Raw genomic sequence first — 17,627 nt, forward strand, 5'->3', positions numbered from 1 at the left:
TCCAATACTGTCATTACAGTATAGGGAGTAAACTCGGCAACCCACAACCAAAGCTTGTGAAAGCCTCCGGCCAGCTATTTGGTTCTGGGGGGGGGAGAAGTTGAGATGTTGGACTAGTGCAATAAAACAGACTACAGATGTAGGATTTTAATTTGAGCCGGTTTGAGACAGGACGTAAAGAATTATGAATTATTATGTGGATTATAATTAATGGATCTTTTTTTGTAGGGGTTGATACATTTTCCTTTGAGAAAATCAAGTCTAACATTTTAAAAGTGGAAATTACAAACTTTAGAAGCCTTTTAAACCTCAAACAAACTACAAGTTTGCATTTCCTACTGTGCGGTAAAATTCTCAGTAACAAAAGGGTGATGCAATTAAGATCTGTAAGCATAAGTAAAATAATAATGAAGGGGATATAAACTAGAAGTAAATTGTGTGTGAGATACTCACCGTACGAGCCTGAGTGTATCTTTACGGATGTTTATAAGGCTTCGTAGCGTCTTTACTGGCTCCTGAGGAGGCGGGGCCGCATAGGGAAACTGTAAAGGAACCAATCACAAAAGGTCACATCAATAACAATGACAAAAGTGTCACATGATCAACTAATCACCAAGCCCTTGATCAGTTGAATCAGGTGAGTTAGTGCAAAGCATTGTCCTGGATACTTCACCCACTTAAAACAATAGATACATTTTCTTTCCCAGCTTTTATTACTGGACTTTGCACAATCTGAGCGTCTTTCCCCGGTGTACTATGTTTTTGTTGCTGTCTGTGTAAGAAGAGAGTTGAGTGGGTCAAAAATACAAAATGTCCAACGCTTAACTATTTAACTGACATTATGATGTTTGTGTAAAGTAACTCAAGTTTGGGAGGAAAGACGACACCTGTAACAAATGAAATCTCCTGCCCTCTCAACAATCAAACAATCCCCTCGCCAGTGAATGGCTGCGTCTATAGTATCCAGATCCTGTTATCCTAATCTGTTGTTGTATTTCTCATCCCTCCACCACACGTCTCCTCCCTTCTCCTTGTTTTTCAGGGGCCATAAGGGGGATTAACTCTGTGCTGAGAAGCAGAGACCACCAGGACTCCCACCCCAACACTCAGTCTTCATCTCCCCTTCCCGATCCATGCGACGACCAAGCAACATCCTCCCCAACCATCATCCTCCACCAACCATTAAGCTCCACCAAACATCATCCTCCACCAACAATCAACCATCAACATCCACCAACCATCAACCATCATCCTCCACCAACCATCAACCATCATCCTCCACCAACCATTAAGCTCCATCAAACATCATCCTCCACCAACAATCAACCATCAACCTCCACCAACCATCATCCTCCACCAACCATTAAGCTCCACCAAACATCATCCTCCACCAACCATCATCCTCCACCAACCATCATCCTCCACCAACCATCATCCTCCACCAACCACCATCCTCCACCAACCATCATCCTCCACCAACCATCATCCTCCACCAACCATCATCCTCCACCAACCATCATCCTCCACCAACCATCAACCATCAACTTCCACCAACCATCAACCTACACCAACCATTAAGCTCCACCAAACATCATCCTCCACCAACAATCAACCATCATCCTCCACCAACCATCATCCTCCACCAACCATCATCCTCCACCAACCATCATCCTCCACCAACCATCATCCTCCACCAACCATCATCCTCCACCAACCATCATCCTCCACCAACCATCATCCTCCACCAACCATCATCCTCCACCAACCATCATCCTCCACCAACAATCAACCATCAACGTCCACCAACCATCAACCATCATCCCTCCACCAACAATCAACCATCAACCATCCACCAACCATCAACCATCAACCTCCACCAACCATCAACCTCCACCAACCATCATCCTCCACCAACCATCATCCTCCACCAACCATCATCCTCCACCAACCATCATCCTCCACCAACCATCATCCTCCACCAACCATCATCCTCCACCAACCATCATCCTCCACCAACAATCAACCATCAACGTCCACCAACCATCAACCATCATCCTCCACCAACCATCAACCATCATCCTCCACCAACCATTAAGCTCCACCAACCGTCATCCTCCACCAACATCCACCAACGATCAACCTCCACCAACCATCATCCTCCACCAACCATCATCCTCCACCAACAATCAACCATCAACGTCCACCAACCATCATCCTCCACCAACCATCATCCTCCACCAACCATCATCCTCCACCAACAATCAACCATCAACCTCCACCAACCATCATCCTCCACCAACCATTATCCTCCACCAACAATCAACCATCAACGTCCACCAACCATCAACCATCATCCTCCACCAACCATTAAGCTCCACCAAACATCATCCTCCACCAACAATCAACCACCAACATCCACCAACCATTAAGCTCCACCAACCACCATCCTCCACCAACCACCATCCTCCACCAACCATCATCCTCCACCAACCATCATCCTCCACCAACCATCATCCTCCACCAACCATCATCCTCCACCAACCATCATCCTCCACCAACCATCATCCTCCACCAACCATCAACCTCCACCAACCATCATCCTCCACCAACCATCAACCTCCACCAACCATCATCCTCCACCAACCATCAACCTCCACCAACCATCATCCTCCACCAACCATCATCCTCCACCAACCATAACCTCCACCAACCATCAACTTCCACCAACCATTAAGCTCCACCAACCATCGTCCTCCACCAACCATTATCCTCCACTAACCATCATCCTCCACCAACCATCATCCTCCACCAACCATCATCCTCCACCAACCATCAACCTCCACCAACCATTAAGCTCCACCAACCATCATCCTCCACCAACCATCATCCTCCACCAACCATCAACCTCCACCAACCATCATCCTCCACCAACCATCATCCTCCACCAACCATCGTCCTCCACCAACCATCGTCCTCCACCAACCATCGTCCTCCACCAACCATCATCCTCCACCAACCATCAACCTCCACCAACCATCAACCTCCACCAACCATCAACCTCCACCAACCATCAACCTCCACCAACCATCAACCTGCACCAACCATCAACCTGCACCAACCATTAAGCGCCACCAAACATCCTGATCCATCAAGCCATCAACCATCCCGAACCATCACGATGCTTCAACCATCCCGAACCATCACTTAAATCATCAAGTTTTCCTCTTCGTCTTACAACACCATCTCTGACGGCACCTTTCAAGACTCTTCCATTCTACAACCATCTAACAATCATCAACCTCATTCCGAGCTCAAATTCATTCTGAATAACATTATTCTACATTCATACCTTGTAACCTTTCCTGCATTAAACTCTCAAATCTCAAATGCATTATGTTGAAGGTGTGGTTTATACTTCTTTATTCATCCTGGCACGGTCAGGCTGATAACGTGCCATTTTATAGACAACAGGTTTAGTGACCTTGATCTGCGGTTGTTTCCTTATTTTAGACGAATGCACTTTTTGTAAGTCATTCTGGATAAATGACTGAATGTACTGTAAAATGTGTATAGAAGAACCTCTATGGAACATGCCATCCAGTAGGGAGGGAGGATGTGGTTGGATACCTCTACACAGCTCTTCTGGGGGGAGGTGTGTGTGTGTGTGTGTGTGTGTGTGTGTGTGTGTGTGTGTGTGTGTGTGTGTGTGTGTGTGTGTGTGTGTGTGTGTGTGTGTGTGTTCCAGGAAAGGGTCCTGCTGTTAAAATACGGGATACCGACACATTAAAAAAACACACTCCAGCAGAGTTCTGCTATGAGATCTGAACATGCACACACACACGCACACGCACACACACACACACACACACACACACACACACACACACACACACACACACACACACACACACACACACACACACACACACACACACACACACACACACACACACACACCTCTCTCTCTCTCTCTCTCTATAGTCTTAATGTGACTCTGTTTTACAGGTCAGGTTGCAAAGCTACCAGTAATCTACCAAAGTTACCGGAATCTTCAGTAATTATCAGAAAATGTGTGACAATCTATTATAAATTTGGTCATTTATACTTCAATAACTTTTTTTTTAAAGTATGAATATATAGTACTAATTTTTTATGTACAGTTGAAGTCGGATGTTTACATACACTTAGGTTGGAGTCATTAAAACTTTTTTTGTGGTGGTTTTTCAACCACTCCACAAATTTCTTGTTAACAAACTATAGTTATGGCAAGTCGGTTAGGACGTCTACTTTGTGCTTGACACAAGTAATTTTTCCAACAATTGTTTACAGAAAGATTGTTTCACTTATAATTCACAGTATCACTATTCCAGTGGGTCAGAAATATACATAAACTAAGTTGACTGTGCCTTTAAACAGCTTGGAAAATTCCCAAAAATGTAATGGCTTTAGAAGCTTTGATAGGCTAATTGACATAATTTGAGTCAGTTGGAGGTTTAACTATGGATATATTTCAAGGCCTACCTTCAAACTCAGTGCAGCTTTGCTTTACATCATTGGAAAATCAAATGTAATCAGCCAAGACCTCAGAAAAATAATTGTAGACCTCCACAAGTCTGGTTGATCCTTGGGAGCAATGTCCAAACACCTCAAGGTACCACGATCATCTGTACAAACAATAGTACGCAAGTATAAACACCATGGGACCACGCAGCCGTCATACCGCTCAGGAAGGAGACGTGTTCTGTCTCCTAGAGATGAACCTACTTTGGTGGGAAAAGTGCAAATCAATCCCAGGACAACAGCAAAGGACCTTCAAATCAATTCAAAGTTTGTCACGTGTGCCGAATACATCAAGTGTAGACCTTATAGTGAAATGCTTACTTACAGGCTCTAACCAATAGTGCAAAAAAGGTGTTAGGTGAACATTTACATTTACATTTAATTTAATTTAGCAGACGCTCTTATCCAGAGCGACTTACAAATTGGTGCATTCACCTTATGACATCCAGTGGAACAGCCACTTTACAATAGTGCATCTAAATCTTTTGGGGGGTGAGAAGGATTACTTATCCTATCCTAGGTATTCCTTAAAGAGGTGGGGTTTCAGGTGTCTCCGGAAGGTGGTGATTGACTCCGCTGTCCTGGCGTCGTGAGGGAGTTTGTTCCACCATTGGGGGCCAGAGCAGCGAACAGTTTTGACTGGGCTGAGCGGGAACTGTACTTCCTCAGTGGTAGGGAGGCGAGCAGGCCAGAGGTGGATGAACGCAGTGCCCTTGTTTGGGTGTAGGGCCTGATCAGAGCCTGGAGGTACTGAGGTGCCGTTCCCCTCACAGCTCCGTAGGCAAGCACCATGGTCTTGTAGCGGATGCGAGCTTCAACTGGAAGCCAGTGGAGAGAGCGGAGGAGCGGGGTGACGTGAGAGAACTTGGGAAGGTTGAACACCAGACGGGCTGCGGCGTTCTGGATGAGTTGTAGGGGTTTAATGGCACAGGCAGGGAGCCCAGCCAACAGCGAGTTGCAGTAATCCAGACGGGAGATGACAAGTGCCTGGATTAGGACCTGCGCCGCTTCCTGTGTGAGGCAGGATCGTACTCTGCGGATGTTGTAGAGCATGAACCTACAGGAGCGGGCCACCGCCTTGATGTTAGTTGAGAACGACAGGGTGTTGTCCAGGATCACGCCAAGGTTCTTAGCGCTCTGGGAGGAGGACACAATGGAGTTGTCAACCGTGATGGCGAGATCATGGAACGGGCAGTCCTTCCCCGGGAGGAAGAGCAGCTCCGTCTTGCCGAGGTTCAGCTTGAGGTGGTGATCCGTCATCCACACTGATATGTCTGCCAGACATGCAGAGATGCGATTCGCCACCTGGTCATCAGAAGGGGGAAAGGAGAAGATTAATTGTGTGTCGTCTGCATAGCAATGATAGGAGAGACCATGTGAGGTTATGACAGAGCCAAGTGACTTGGTGTATAGCGAGAATAGGAGAGGGCCTAGAACAGAGCCCTGGGGGACACCAGTGGTGAGAGCGTGGTGAGGAGACAGATTCTCGCCACGCCACCTGGTAGGAGCGACCTGTCAGGTAGGACGCAATCCAAGCGTGGGCCGCGCCGGAGATGCCCAACTCGGAGAGGGTGGAGAGGAGGATCTGATGGTTCACAGTATCGAAGGCAGCCGATAGGTCTAGAAGGATGAGAGCAGAGGAGAGAGAGTTAGCTTTAGCAGTGCGGAGCGCCTCCGTGATGCAGAGAAGAGCAGTCTCAGTTGAATGACTAGTCTTGAAACCTGACTGATTTGGATCAAGAAGGTCATTCTGAGAGAGATAGCGGCAGAGCTGGCCAAGGACGGCATGTTCAAGAGTCTTGGAGAGAAAAGAAAGAAGGGATACTGGTCTGTAGTTGTTGACATCGGAGGGATCGAGAGTACAGGAGGGAACTGAGCATGCACCCCTGGGGAGCTCCAGTGTTGAGGATCTGCGTGGCAGATGTGTTGTTACCTACCCTCACCACCTGGGGGCGGCCCGTCAGGAAGTCCAGGATCCAGTTGCAGAGGGAGGTGTTTAGTCCTAGGATCCTTAGCTTAGTAATGACCTTTGAGGGCACTATAGTGTTGAATGCTGAGCTGTAGTCAATGAATAGCATTCTCACATAAGTGTTCCTTTTGTCCAGGTGGAAAAAGGCAGTGTGGAGTACAATAGAGATTGCATCATCTGTTGATCTATTTGGGTGGTATACAAATTGGAGTGGGTCTAGGGTTTCTGGGATAATGGTGTTGATGTGAGCCATTACCAACCTTTCAAAGCACTTCATGGATACGGATGTGATTGCTATATACACACACACACACACATATACATACATATATATATATATCGAGTAAGGAGGCCTACAAACCTCTGTCAGAAGGAATGGGCCAAAATTACCCAACTTATTGTGGGTAGCTTGTGGAAGGCTACCCGAAACGTTTGACTCAAGTTAAACAATTTAAAGGCAATGCTAAGTCGCTCTGGATAAGAGCGTCTGCTAAATGACTTAAATGTAAATGTAAATGTACTAATTGAGTGTATGTAAACTTCTGACCCACTGGGAATGTGATGAAAGAAATAAAAGCTTAAATAAATCATTCTCTCTACTATTATTCTGACATTTCACATTCTTAAAATAAAGTGGTGATCCTAACTGACAGGGAATTTCTACTAGGATTAAATGTCAGGAACTGTGAAAAACTGAGTTTAAATGCATTTGGCTAAGGTGTATGTAAACTTCAGACTTCAACTGTATGTCAATATTTTCCATGACTTTCTAGTAGATAGACCATATGGTTCAAGAGAAAATTGCCTAATTAATGAACAAAAACAACCAATCAACAACAGCATTATTTTCAATTAACTCTTCAACTCTTCCAATTATTGACTTTTCTTCACAACTGCCACCAGTTTGACCACAAAACATTGATAACAAATACATATTGTTTTAGTCAAATCAAATCAAATCAAATTTATTTATATAGCCCTTCGTACATCAGCTGATATCTCAAAGTGCTGTACAGAAACCCAGCCTAAAACCCCAAACAGCAAACAATGCAGGTGTAAAAGCACAGTGGCTAAAATAAATAAAAGTGCCTAAAATAGGATACTATGCTGAAATGCTCATATTAAACACCAATGGTATTCATTAACTTTGTGGTTTATATTTAAGATAATGCTTTAAAACTTTGTCATACTATTTGTTTATTTTTAAATCATCTTATTTAATGGTGTGATATAATTGACACGTGATAAGGTCACACAGAGGGCCAGAGATAATTACAGACACCTGTGATTATCTAAAATACCCAAAAGGGCCACTACATGTCTTGTGAGATTACTTCAAATCCTTGAAAGATAGATTGAATTCTGGTAGTTTACTGGTAAACTTTAAAAGTTTCCAGTAATATACTCTCCTTTTCCAACCATAATTACTGCAGTAAGCTGCTGTCTAAATCCCCAACATCACAGGCTTGTGTACTTCCAGTCGCACGCACACACACACAGCTGTACAAATCCAGAGTAGGGGTCAATAACATCTGAAATACACTAGACCTGTGCTGCAGATCACAGTTAACAACTCCGGGAGAGAGATGTAGTGAGTGGGGAAGAGAGATGTGGCTCTACATTGCCATCTGCTTAGAGAGGGCAGGATGACTTATATAACGGTATTTGAGAGAGACACAGAGACAGAGAAAGAGAGAGACACAGAGATATCCTGTGTAGCTCAGTTGGTACAGCATGATGCTTGCAATGCCAGGGTTGTGGGTTTGATTCTCACAGGAGACCAATACAAAATGTATGCACTCACTACTTACTGTAAGTCACTCTGGATAAAAGCTTCTACTAAATGACCAAAATGTAGAGAGAGTAAGACAGAGAGAAAGATGTTGTGTATGTGAGTATTTTCAAATGCTTGCCAAGTGTATTTCTAAATACATTCCAATATTCAACAATTTGCCTTTTAAAATAAAAAATATTTGAATACTTACTTCCAAATGTCTTTGAAAGTAATTTAAATACCTTAAATAGTAAATCATATTTGAACCCAGGTTTAGTTTAGTGTAGTGTAGCTTAGTGTGAGAATCAGTACCGCCACTGGTCTGATTCCCAGGAAGTTGAGGTCAGTGTTCTCTCCGAACAGGTATCCCTCGGGGTGGGTGGAGTCAAACTTCTCCCCGCCCATGATGAAGTGGTTGGCAAAGTAGCTTCCTGTGGGGAACAAGAAGAGGAAGTGAGCAAACCTGATCCCAATACAGACCAAATAGTTCTCCCCTTTTACTTGAACAGAGGACAGTTAAAGGAGCTCACGAGCTAGGACAAGGTGTTCCAACCCTGGTTCTAATCTTAGCCAATAGGGGGAGAAACAGAAAGGGAATAGGTACAGTAGACATTGCCTCTAAGCACTGATTTTATATCAGAAATGTCTTTATCCCCCTATTTGTTAAATTACGGTTTGTGGTAATGTAACTTACATTTACATTTACATTTAAGTCATTTAGCAGACGCTCTTATCCAGATCAAATTGTGCATACACCTTATGACAACCAGTGGAACAGCCACTTGCATCTAACTGATCCTAGATCTGTGGTTACACAGTAAAGTAATGTCTGGTAAACAGCAGACTAGGGTTGGCTGGTCTGAATCAACGTAGCTGTTCCGGCTGTTTCCACCCCACAAGCAGTGCTTGTAAAAGCACTTTGTGTTTTTCAACTCAGAAATTGGGGCGGCAGGGTAGCCTAGTGGTTAGAGTGTTGGACTAGTAATTGAAAGGTTGCAAGTTCAAACCCCTGAGCTGACAAGGTACCAATCTGTCATTCTGCCCTGGAACAGGCAGTTAACCCACTGTTCCTAGGCCGTCATTGAAAATAAGAATTTGTTCTTAACTGACTTGCCTAGTTAAATAAAGGTAAGATTTAAATAAATGGATGATTCTGATCAGGAACAAAACACCTTTTTTTGTGACACTGCCTGGTGGAGAAATAATTAGAATGTATGGGTCATAGAAACGCAGACAGCCTTGTGTTAGCTCCCTAGGCTAATTCATACCCTTTAGCTCAGCATGCTAACACTTATACCACTTTCTTCTAAAAAAGAAAACGATTCTCTCTTCTTAACTGTAATGACTGATCTGTCATGACTGGATAAGTGAACGCAGGGGCGCAACTTTCACTGGGAACGAGGGGACATGCCCCCCCCCAATTTTATCATTGGAATGTGATACAAAACGAGGCAACGGTGTGCTTTAGGACCATGTTGATGCCTCCAAGCGGTCGGGTAAACTGTTTTGGAGTGTTTATCCAGCTGGATTTTAAAAAATATTATAAAAATGATGTCCCCCCCACTTCTAAAACCAAATTTGCACCGCTGGGTGAAAGTATGCCTATGAGAATCCAAAATGAATGCAGATCATTTGGGAGGATGGGTATTAGCAATAAAGATGTTTATTTACTTAATTTCATTGTCCTCCAAGTGTTGCTGAATAGCCTCTCTTCTTCAGTTTGCGCTTAAATTTATGCACCTTGGTTGGAGAGCGAGGTAGCGGCAGTGATCCTTCCCTTTGCAGAAACAGGGTTTGAGTCTGGAATGGTACCCTATACCCATAGTGAACGACGGGCCCTGGTCAGAAGTAGCACAGTTAAGGAGGGTGCCATTTTTGGACTTAACCAGAGACAAAGGGAGACATAATCTAAGGACCTGCAGCCAGACATACTCCTCTACATAATCTAAGGACCTGCAGCCAGACATACTCCTCTACATAATCTAAGGACCTGCAGCCAGACATACTCCTCTACATAATCTAAGGACCTGCAGCCAGACATACTCCTCTACATAATCTAAGGACCTGCAGCCAGACATACTCCTCTACATAATCTAAGGACCTGCAGCCAGACATACTCCTCTACATAATCTAAGGACCTGCAGCCAGAGATTCAGATGCAGTAGAATGGCAGACAGGGAGTCTGGTTACACTGGCTGTCTCTGTGTCCTTGGATATCAACCCTCCTCCACACACACATCCGTTACCACTCATGTTGTATCTTATACCTAGCATAAGGGCAGGGTTCGATTTACAGGGCCATAAATAAACTGATTTTAAAATCGGTCATTTGAAAAATGTAAGTGGACACTTTAATATCAAATATTGTCTGGGTAACAATTAAGTAACTTACTGTGATTTGTTTTTGACCATTTTAGTTGAGACCAACAAAAATAGCTTCTTAGCAAGAGCAATTTCTCAAGCAAGAATTTGGGGATTGGTCTGAGAGGGGAAAACTGAAAATTAGATATTATTGGCAGAGAGGTTTGGAACTCTCTTTCTTATTGGTCTATTAGTGCATTTAACACATGGTGATTATAAGCATGGAAGGCCAAAACTCCATCCCACCAAAAAAGGTTGAAATCTCAGGCGGTATCTTCAAACAGCTCTTACACAAAAAAAGGTATATCATCATGTTCACAATTTCACAGTATTATTCCTACCTCATTATGGAAATATATAACACGGGAAAAGTCATGCTTTTGACTGCAAAGGGCCTTTAAAATATAATTCTATTCAACATTCTGGCTTGTACAGCTAATGACAGGAAACTATCCTGATAAACTCATTTATGCCTGACATAGAATTCAATGTGGCGTTTCCAGGCTAGGTTCGCTCCTATTCATGAGTGTGCTGTTGCCAATGAGGCACAGGCACCACTTACCAGATTTCGGTGGATAGCGGTACACCGAGTTGGACGGTACATCGACCTCTTCCACTCCTGCATTTTGTCTGCTGGTCAAAGCTCCCATTTCCACAGAATATAAAATCTCAAATTAACGTACATACCAAGAAAACATTCGCTATTCTCCAAAAACTATATTGTCTTTAACTTAAACCAGTTCCTACTGCCGTTTCCATTGTTATTCTTGGTTTATGTCCTTGGTTCCCTGCCGTTAGCAGCCGTAGCCTAGTTGTTGTGCTCGTTCTGGGGATTAGTTGTTGTTATTGCTTTATCCAAAGCCCCGTGGGACTGTCACTGTTTGTTTAGAGGCAGAAAAGCAACAACTGCGTCCCTTTAACAGCAAAGCTTTGTATCCTTTCACTTAGCGACGCATTCTCCTCTCCACTGCAGCGCTTTTCGGGGGCAGCTTTGAGGAGGAAAACGAGGTATCTCCCTATGTAGCGCCGTATAACGGTCCACTCGACATCGTTTCTGTTTGTTCTCTCCCGTTTGTAAGGCCGTGCGGGGATGCTGATGGCTATCTTTGCTTGGACTCTCCGTGTTCCAATTGTCAAAGAACGAATCTAATGGTGGCTACCCATGACGTCAGGCACAAATCCGGACTATGGGTTTTGCGCAGTACAATATCAGCAGGCAGACAGCTCCCGGTTCGCTATAACGTGACCTTCCCCAAATGTGGGAACGAATCACTGCAATGCTGCAGCAGATGATGGCTTAATAATGCAATGTATAGTGACTGTTACAACGACATGCAGAGCTGCGTAATTATATATATATATATAAAATTAAATGTGTCTTTGAAATTTGGACAGAAATAGACAATCAATTTAGGCTACACGCATCATTATTGATAGGCAATTTGGCAAGTATAGGCTTGTATCTGAACTGAACAGTGATAAAATAATATGAGAAACTGATAACATACAGCGTTGCAGCCTATAATGTGCAAACGGTATGCTTTTGTATAACCTAATGTAGCAGGCGTAAAATACACTTGAACAATGTTGCTATTTCCACCTTGACATGATCTGAGAGCGTTAACTGTTGTACTACTCCAGTCCTCTATGGGGCACTGTAGGGCACCGGGAGGAGTTCTGAACCCGCCCACACAGAACAAGGAAGCTCTGGCGCCGCCATTTCACGTGCAAGGAGTTGAGAGAACGTGTGTGAGGTAGGCCTGGAAATCGGCAAAACAACATCGAATTTTATCAAAAATAACTATTTTAATCGGAAAACAAGTCCTGAATAGTCTGTTTTCGATTTGTAATCGTCTGGCTGTTTCACATTGAGGAGCAAAGATGAGCTACGGAAGGCCGCCGCCCGATGTCGAGGGTATGACCTCGCTCAAAGTGGACAATCTCACCTACCGAACTTCTCCCGAGACTCTACGACGAGTTTTCGAGAAGTACGGCCGGGTGGGAGACGTGTACATCCCCCGCGATCGGTACACCAAGGAGAGCCGCGGGTTCGCTTTCGTGCGGTTCCACGATAACCGCGACGCTGAAGACGCGATGGACGCCATGGACGGGGCCTTGCTTGACGGGCGGGAACTGCGAGTCCAGATGGCGCGCTATGGCCGTCCACCAGACTCTCACTTCGGGCGCCGAGGCGGCGGTGGACCTCCAAGGAGGCACGGAGGCTATGGTCGCAGGAGCAGGAGGTACGTTTTTGGTTCAGTTTGAATAAAACATCGTAACTAGCAATTGTTGAAAAATACAGCAACGATGACGTAACTGGCCAAGTTCAGTCAAAGCATTTTTTGTTGACAATTCTATACCCAAAATTACAAATGTTTCTGATTGAATTATCTTATTAAAATATTAACCCTAGTGGAATAACATCTTCATGAATCATTATAATAAGATATTTTCAGAGAATATAATTAAACTTAAACTTAGTCGTGTTTCCACATTTCTATGAAATATTTGAAGTAATTTTCCTTAAATAATGGTAATTAAGTTCCGTAAAACTTAAATTAGTGCCACATGCGTTTATTTGCTTAAATCACTGAACACAAGTGTTATTAGAGATGGCATTTATTTGAGCCAGGTGTCTAGTTCCTTAATGCACACGGGTTTTGCTCTTTTGCATAGTTAATTGTTTAATTACAGCATTTTTATACATTTTGTAATCTCCTGCACTTATCATTTACATACTGTGCTAAATTTATTTTGAGTTACGTAACGCTAGTCTCCAAAATGTAAAAAAAAATCCTGACTGCAACAGCCGAAAGGCTGTTCTTACTTTCGCCGCAAGAGGGCGATCGGCCCTGTTGGTGCTTGTTATTTAGCTACCAGTTCTGCTGTTAGAAGCCAATGGCTAGCAGTTTCTTACTGGCAATTAAAATATGATGATTGCAATTTGAGTCATTACCAAATTATTTCATTAAGCATTAAACCTCGTAAACAATACATGTCGACCTGTTTTTTTGTTGTTGCTGAAATGTCAAATCAAATGTATTTATAAAGCCCTTCCTAAAACCACAAACAGCAAGCAAATGCAGGTGTAGAAGCATGGTGTGCAGCTTGTGTGCCATTACCTGGCTATTGGCTGCTAACAGCTGAGAACTGCTTTTTAACTGAAGTTGGACGGTATGTTAAAGTAACTTTCCTGTGTTGAAGTGGTGTGGGTGTACCCCCAACCGAATAACGTGGGCATATACCGCTGTTAAAAATATTAATGCAAGTAGACCGCTGATTGGTAAACTAATCCTCAGGATGACATCATCCTCTGGGGAAATTGCCATCTCAAACGAGATAAAAATTGAGGTGGGGTTTTAGATTTTTTTTTTATGAGTTGGCCACAAATAAAACTAGGATGAAGTCCACGTTATTTGGGTAGGAGTTTTTGAAATTGCAATTTTTTTTTACTTTAAACCTAAGCTAATTGGAGATTTGCAACTCACAAACGCAACTGAAAACATGGTACCTAGCTCTCTACAAAAAGTAAACAAACTACTTCGCCAGGCAAGTTAAGCATTTGCATGGGTTTTTGTCTGGGGAAGTAGTTTGTTTACTTTTTGTAGAGAGCTAGGTACCATGTTTTCAGTTGCGTTTGTGAGTTGCAAAAGGACAGGGACTTGTTTAACCCGCGTTGCTGTTCATTTCTCTGGGTAAAGATTTCTCCATGTTTCTCCTCTTCCCCCTCAGTCGTTCGGCCAGCCCCCGTCGGCGCAGACGCAGTCGTTCCCGGAGCAGGAGCCGCTCCCGTGGCCGTGACTACAGCCGCTCCCGGTCTCGTTCCGACTCTAGATCCCGTTCCAAGTCCCGCACCTCCCGCAAGAGCAAGTCCCCATCTCGATCGAGGTCCCGTGGTGCTTCCAGGTCCCGCTCCCGCAGCCCGGCTTCCAACAGAGGCTCCAAATCCAGGTCGCGGTCCAAGAGCAGGCCCAAGTCCCCCGAGGACAACGGAACTGACTCTTAGTAACAACAGCTCCAGCCCGGAGCCATTAAAACGGTACACAAGGAAGGGGAGAAGGGGTGTGACCATCACATATATGTAAGGATAGTTTGGTTCGTGTAGGAGAGGCTACAGAGTAGGTTTAAATTCAAATGCAGTTGGACAGTGTTCTGCAGCCTTGACAGTCTGATATTGAGTGTGACACTTTAGTCTTGTTTAGTCACCAGCGTTGCAGCGTACCAGTCAAGACTGCAGAATCCTGACCCTGGGTTGTTGCAAGGGAAACTACGATTGTAAACTAGGTTTTAGAACCAGTTCAGAAAGCAGTGCACACATCAAGTAACATGCAGTTGCAGGGTACAAAGGTCAAGTCAGGAAATAAATCTGGATATCTGTACACTTGAGTGCTTTTATTCAAGTGTGTGGGTGTCTACCAATGTTTTACATCCAACCAAACTGACACATCAGCCAACATTAGGATTTTATCTACATGGAAGGTCAGAAGTAAAGTAGGCAAAAATGGTTTACAATATTTATAAAATGGGCCTATTATTTTTGAGATGCTATATTTATGGCGGGGTGCTAAAATCAAACATTCGTTTACCTAAATGTGGAATTCTCTCCTCCAAGCTGCGGTCCTCTTGTCAAACAGAGAGGTGGGGGTGTGGCAGAGATGGCAGTGTGAGAGCAGTTAGTGTGGTGTGACGCGACCCGCCCATGTGACCTGCCTGTTGCTGAGTTGGTGGGTGCGATGGCGGTTGCTATGGAGCAGGTCGTCAATGGCGACGCGTGGTCCGTGCTGTCAGTTGGTGAGGTGTGAGGTGGTGGTGAGGTACGGAACTTTCACAGGACCACAGACAGAATTCTGCTGGCTGTACCGCTGTGTCTGTGGTCTCACTGGTGAAGGAGGGAGGACCCCAAGGTTTGTTGTCCAATAAATGCCTGAGTAAAAATAAGCAAACAATTGTGATATTGAGCGGTTGCTTTGGGTTGGGGGCCCTTGGAGTGTGAAGACGACGGACGCTGTTACGAACTTATTTCCTGCCCACAAGGGAAAGGGTCAGTTCTGTACCAGTAACATGGACAATTGACATGTTAAATCGGCATTTTAAAAACAAACCGACAAGTTCTCGGTGGAATGGTCGGATCTGTACATTTGACTTTAGATTGACACAACTAGACAATCAAACTGTTCTCAAACTAGCAGCGTATCTTTTGACCGCCACCAACACAGCTTGTCTTTTCTTTCCAGGTGAGATACGATGGAGACTTCTTCTCTGCGGACGCCAACCAGATCATAAGTCTGCCAGTGGACACCCCTCTATGCCCCACAGAATACTGACCAAAAGGTTATTGTGACTTGGTCTAAAATGATTTATTTGGTTTCAGTTGCCCAGAAAGACTCTACTATATAATTACCAAGGCGATATAACTACCATGACTAGAGTAGAGGACACGTTTAAAGGTTTTGTGAGGTGAATACTGGATTTTGTCTTATTGTTAGTGCTGGTTTGTTGAATTTTGATTTGATCTTGTTAATAAAACATTTTATGGTGAAGTAGCTACAGCTTTTCTCTGTATTTAGTAGTCTTTTATTCTCTACAGACAGATTCTGGTTTGAGTTAAGTGTTTTTTTTTGTTTTTTTTTTGCAGAGTTGATTTTTAGCAAAGGGAGAGTGAATAGCCCCTAAATATTTTCCATTATTTTCTAAGCAAAAACAGTAACATGTAGAGGGAAGTGAGAAGGAACAATAATAAACCAATATTGTATCAAATGTCACGTGTTATGTAATTGGTTAACCTGCATGGCAGTGTTTGTTTTTGTTTTTTGCCTAACGTATGTCTGCTATATCATTTTGTTTCTTGCCGTTTCTCTGTTCTAAGTTTGCTTTCCTGTGAATTCTAACCCTCCTCTCTTGTTATCTTTTGTGCATTAGGCGCAGTTGTGTAGCAGTTGAGTATTGCTGGTTAGCTGTTAAGGTGCGATGCAGTGCTGATGGTGAGGTGGCAGTGCAGTGGCTGGCGGGGGTGTTGCGGTACCCTGTGAGTGCCCGGTGCAGTTGTCGCCCGGCGCTCGTCTTGGTGCTACTGCTGCCGTTTGCCTTGTTCTGGTTTGTAAGAGTATGTGGTGGTAGATCTGATCACGCCATCTCTCCCCCTGTGTTGTTCTCATATGGTCTCTTCCCATTCCTGATGTACAAATACACTCCTTTTTCCCATTCTCTCTCTCCCAACCCTAGCCTGGTGGAACCAGCCTGATCGCTGCGTTTAACTTGTTCGATCAAGCTTGTTCCACCAGCCTATCCCAAACCCCCCTCCAACTGTGGTTTAGTCCCTCTGTTGTGAGCTGGTTGTACATTGTTGATGGAAAAGGCTCGATAGGGGAGGGTTTGATGAAGGGCATTCCACTAGCTTAACAAATGAATCTGTGGATTTTGTGTACCCTCGCAATATTTCTTGTAACTGCTTTAGGTGAATGCTAATAAACATTTGTGGTTCATTTGATTCCCTATTTTGTTACAAGATCTGCCCTAACAGTCCTTAGGCCCGTCGGTAATGGCTCCTTCACACCGATAGCCAATACCCATTAAGTGATTTTCAAACCAGGTTCCTCATGAGTTGTTACAGCATACTACAATTTGATCAATTCTACACTTCTGAAAATGAAAAAAAAAACATGTTTGTAATATTATTTAGTCAATGATTGTATTGCTACACCTTGAATGAAGCTGATGGCCATATTTACCAAGTATGTGTCTGCTTTAATATGGGCATCAGCTCTCCTCTTTGCTCATCTTCCATTAAACACAAAGTCTATAGGTCTACAGACCTCTTATGTACCCAAAAGACAATGTGAGACCCATTACTTTACTGTGCACAGCCAGTTCTTGACACAGTGCTAACTCTATACAAGTGGTTCTCAAACCTTTCCTGTGGGACCTCCATCCGTTCTATGTATTTTGAGCTATTCCAGCGCTAGC

General features: G+C 43.9%; 2 protein-coding genes across 15 annotated transcripts in view; one reads left to right on the forward strand and one right to left on the reverse strand.

Moving 5' to 3' along the window:
- The window catches only part of LOC118357686 (E3 ubiquitin ligase RNF157-like), a 36,271-nt gene extending 24,059 nt beyond the window's left edge, over nucleotides 1-12,212 (reverse strand). For all 7 annotated transcript variants that reach the window (XM_052477841.1, XM_052477840.1, XM_052477845.1 and 4 more), the window contains exons 1-3: nucleotides 11,227-12,212; nucleotides 8,616-8,734; nucleotides 454-542 (exon numbers count right to left, since the gene is read on the reverse strand). In XM_052477841.1, coding sequence (XP_052333801.1) covers nucleotides 454-542; nucleotides 8,616-8,734; nucleotides 11,227-11,314 — 296 coding nt within the window. In that variant the 5' untranslated portion in view covers nucleotides 11,315-12,212. The remainder of the gene's footprint in view (nucleotides 1-453; nucleotides 543-8,615; nucleotides 8,735-11,226) is intronic.
- A 173-nt stretch (nucleotides 12,213-12,385) lies between these two features.
- Nucleotides 12,386-17,146, forward strand: LOC118402722 (serine/arginine-rich splicing factor 2-like). 8 transcript variants are annotated; one of them, XR_004829550.2, is made up of 5 exons: nucleotides 12,386-12,907; nucleotides 14,397-14,703; nucleotides 15,277-15,568; nucleotides 15,899-15,995; nucleotides 16,584-17,146. XR_004829550.2 is itself a non-coding variant. In XM_035800912.2 (3 exons), exons 1-2 carry the CDS (start codon nucleotides 12,546-12,548, stop codon nucleotides 14,668-14,670), a joined length of 636 nt encoding a protein of 211 aa, XP_035656805.1. In that variant the 5' UTR covers nucleotides 12,386-12,545; the 3' UTR covers nucleotides 14,671-14,703; nucleotides 15,277-17,146. The 8 variants fall into 8 exon arrangements, 2 of the variants coding, with proteins under 2 accessions (XP_035656805.1, XP_035656804.1); XR_004829551.2 differs by having other exon boundaries at nucleotides 15,277-15,478; XR_004829549.2 differs by having other exon boundaries at nucleotides 15,277-15,995.
- The last annotated feature ends 481 nt before the right edge of the window (nucleotides 17,147-17,627 follow it).

This window comes from Oncorhynchus keta, chromosome 24 (assembly GCF_023373465.1).
Source record: "Oncorhynchus keta strain PuntledgeMale-10-30-2019 chromosome 24, Oket_V2, whole genome shotgun sequence".
NCBI classification, from domain to species: Eukaryota; Metazoa; Chordata; class Actinopteri; order Salmoniformes; family Salmonidae; genus Oncorhynchus; species Oncorhynchus keta.

What these genes read in the sequence shown, in the direction of transcription:
- LOC118402722 (XM_035800912.2), top strand. Translation starts at nt 12,546, where the DNA reads ATGAGCTACGGAAGGCCGCCGCCCGATGTCGAGGGTATGACCTCGCTC. An exon ending in TATGGTCGCAGGAGCAGGAG is followed by an intron (nt 12,908 to 14,396) that starts GTACGTTTTTGG and finishes CTTCCCCCTCAG; the next exon opens with TCGTTCGGCCAGCCCCCGTC.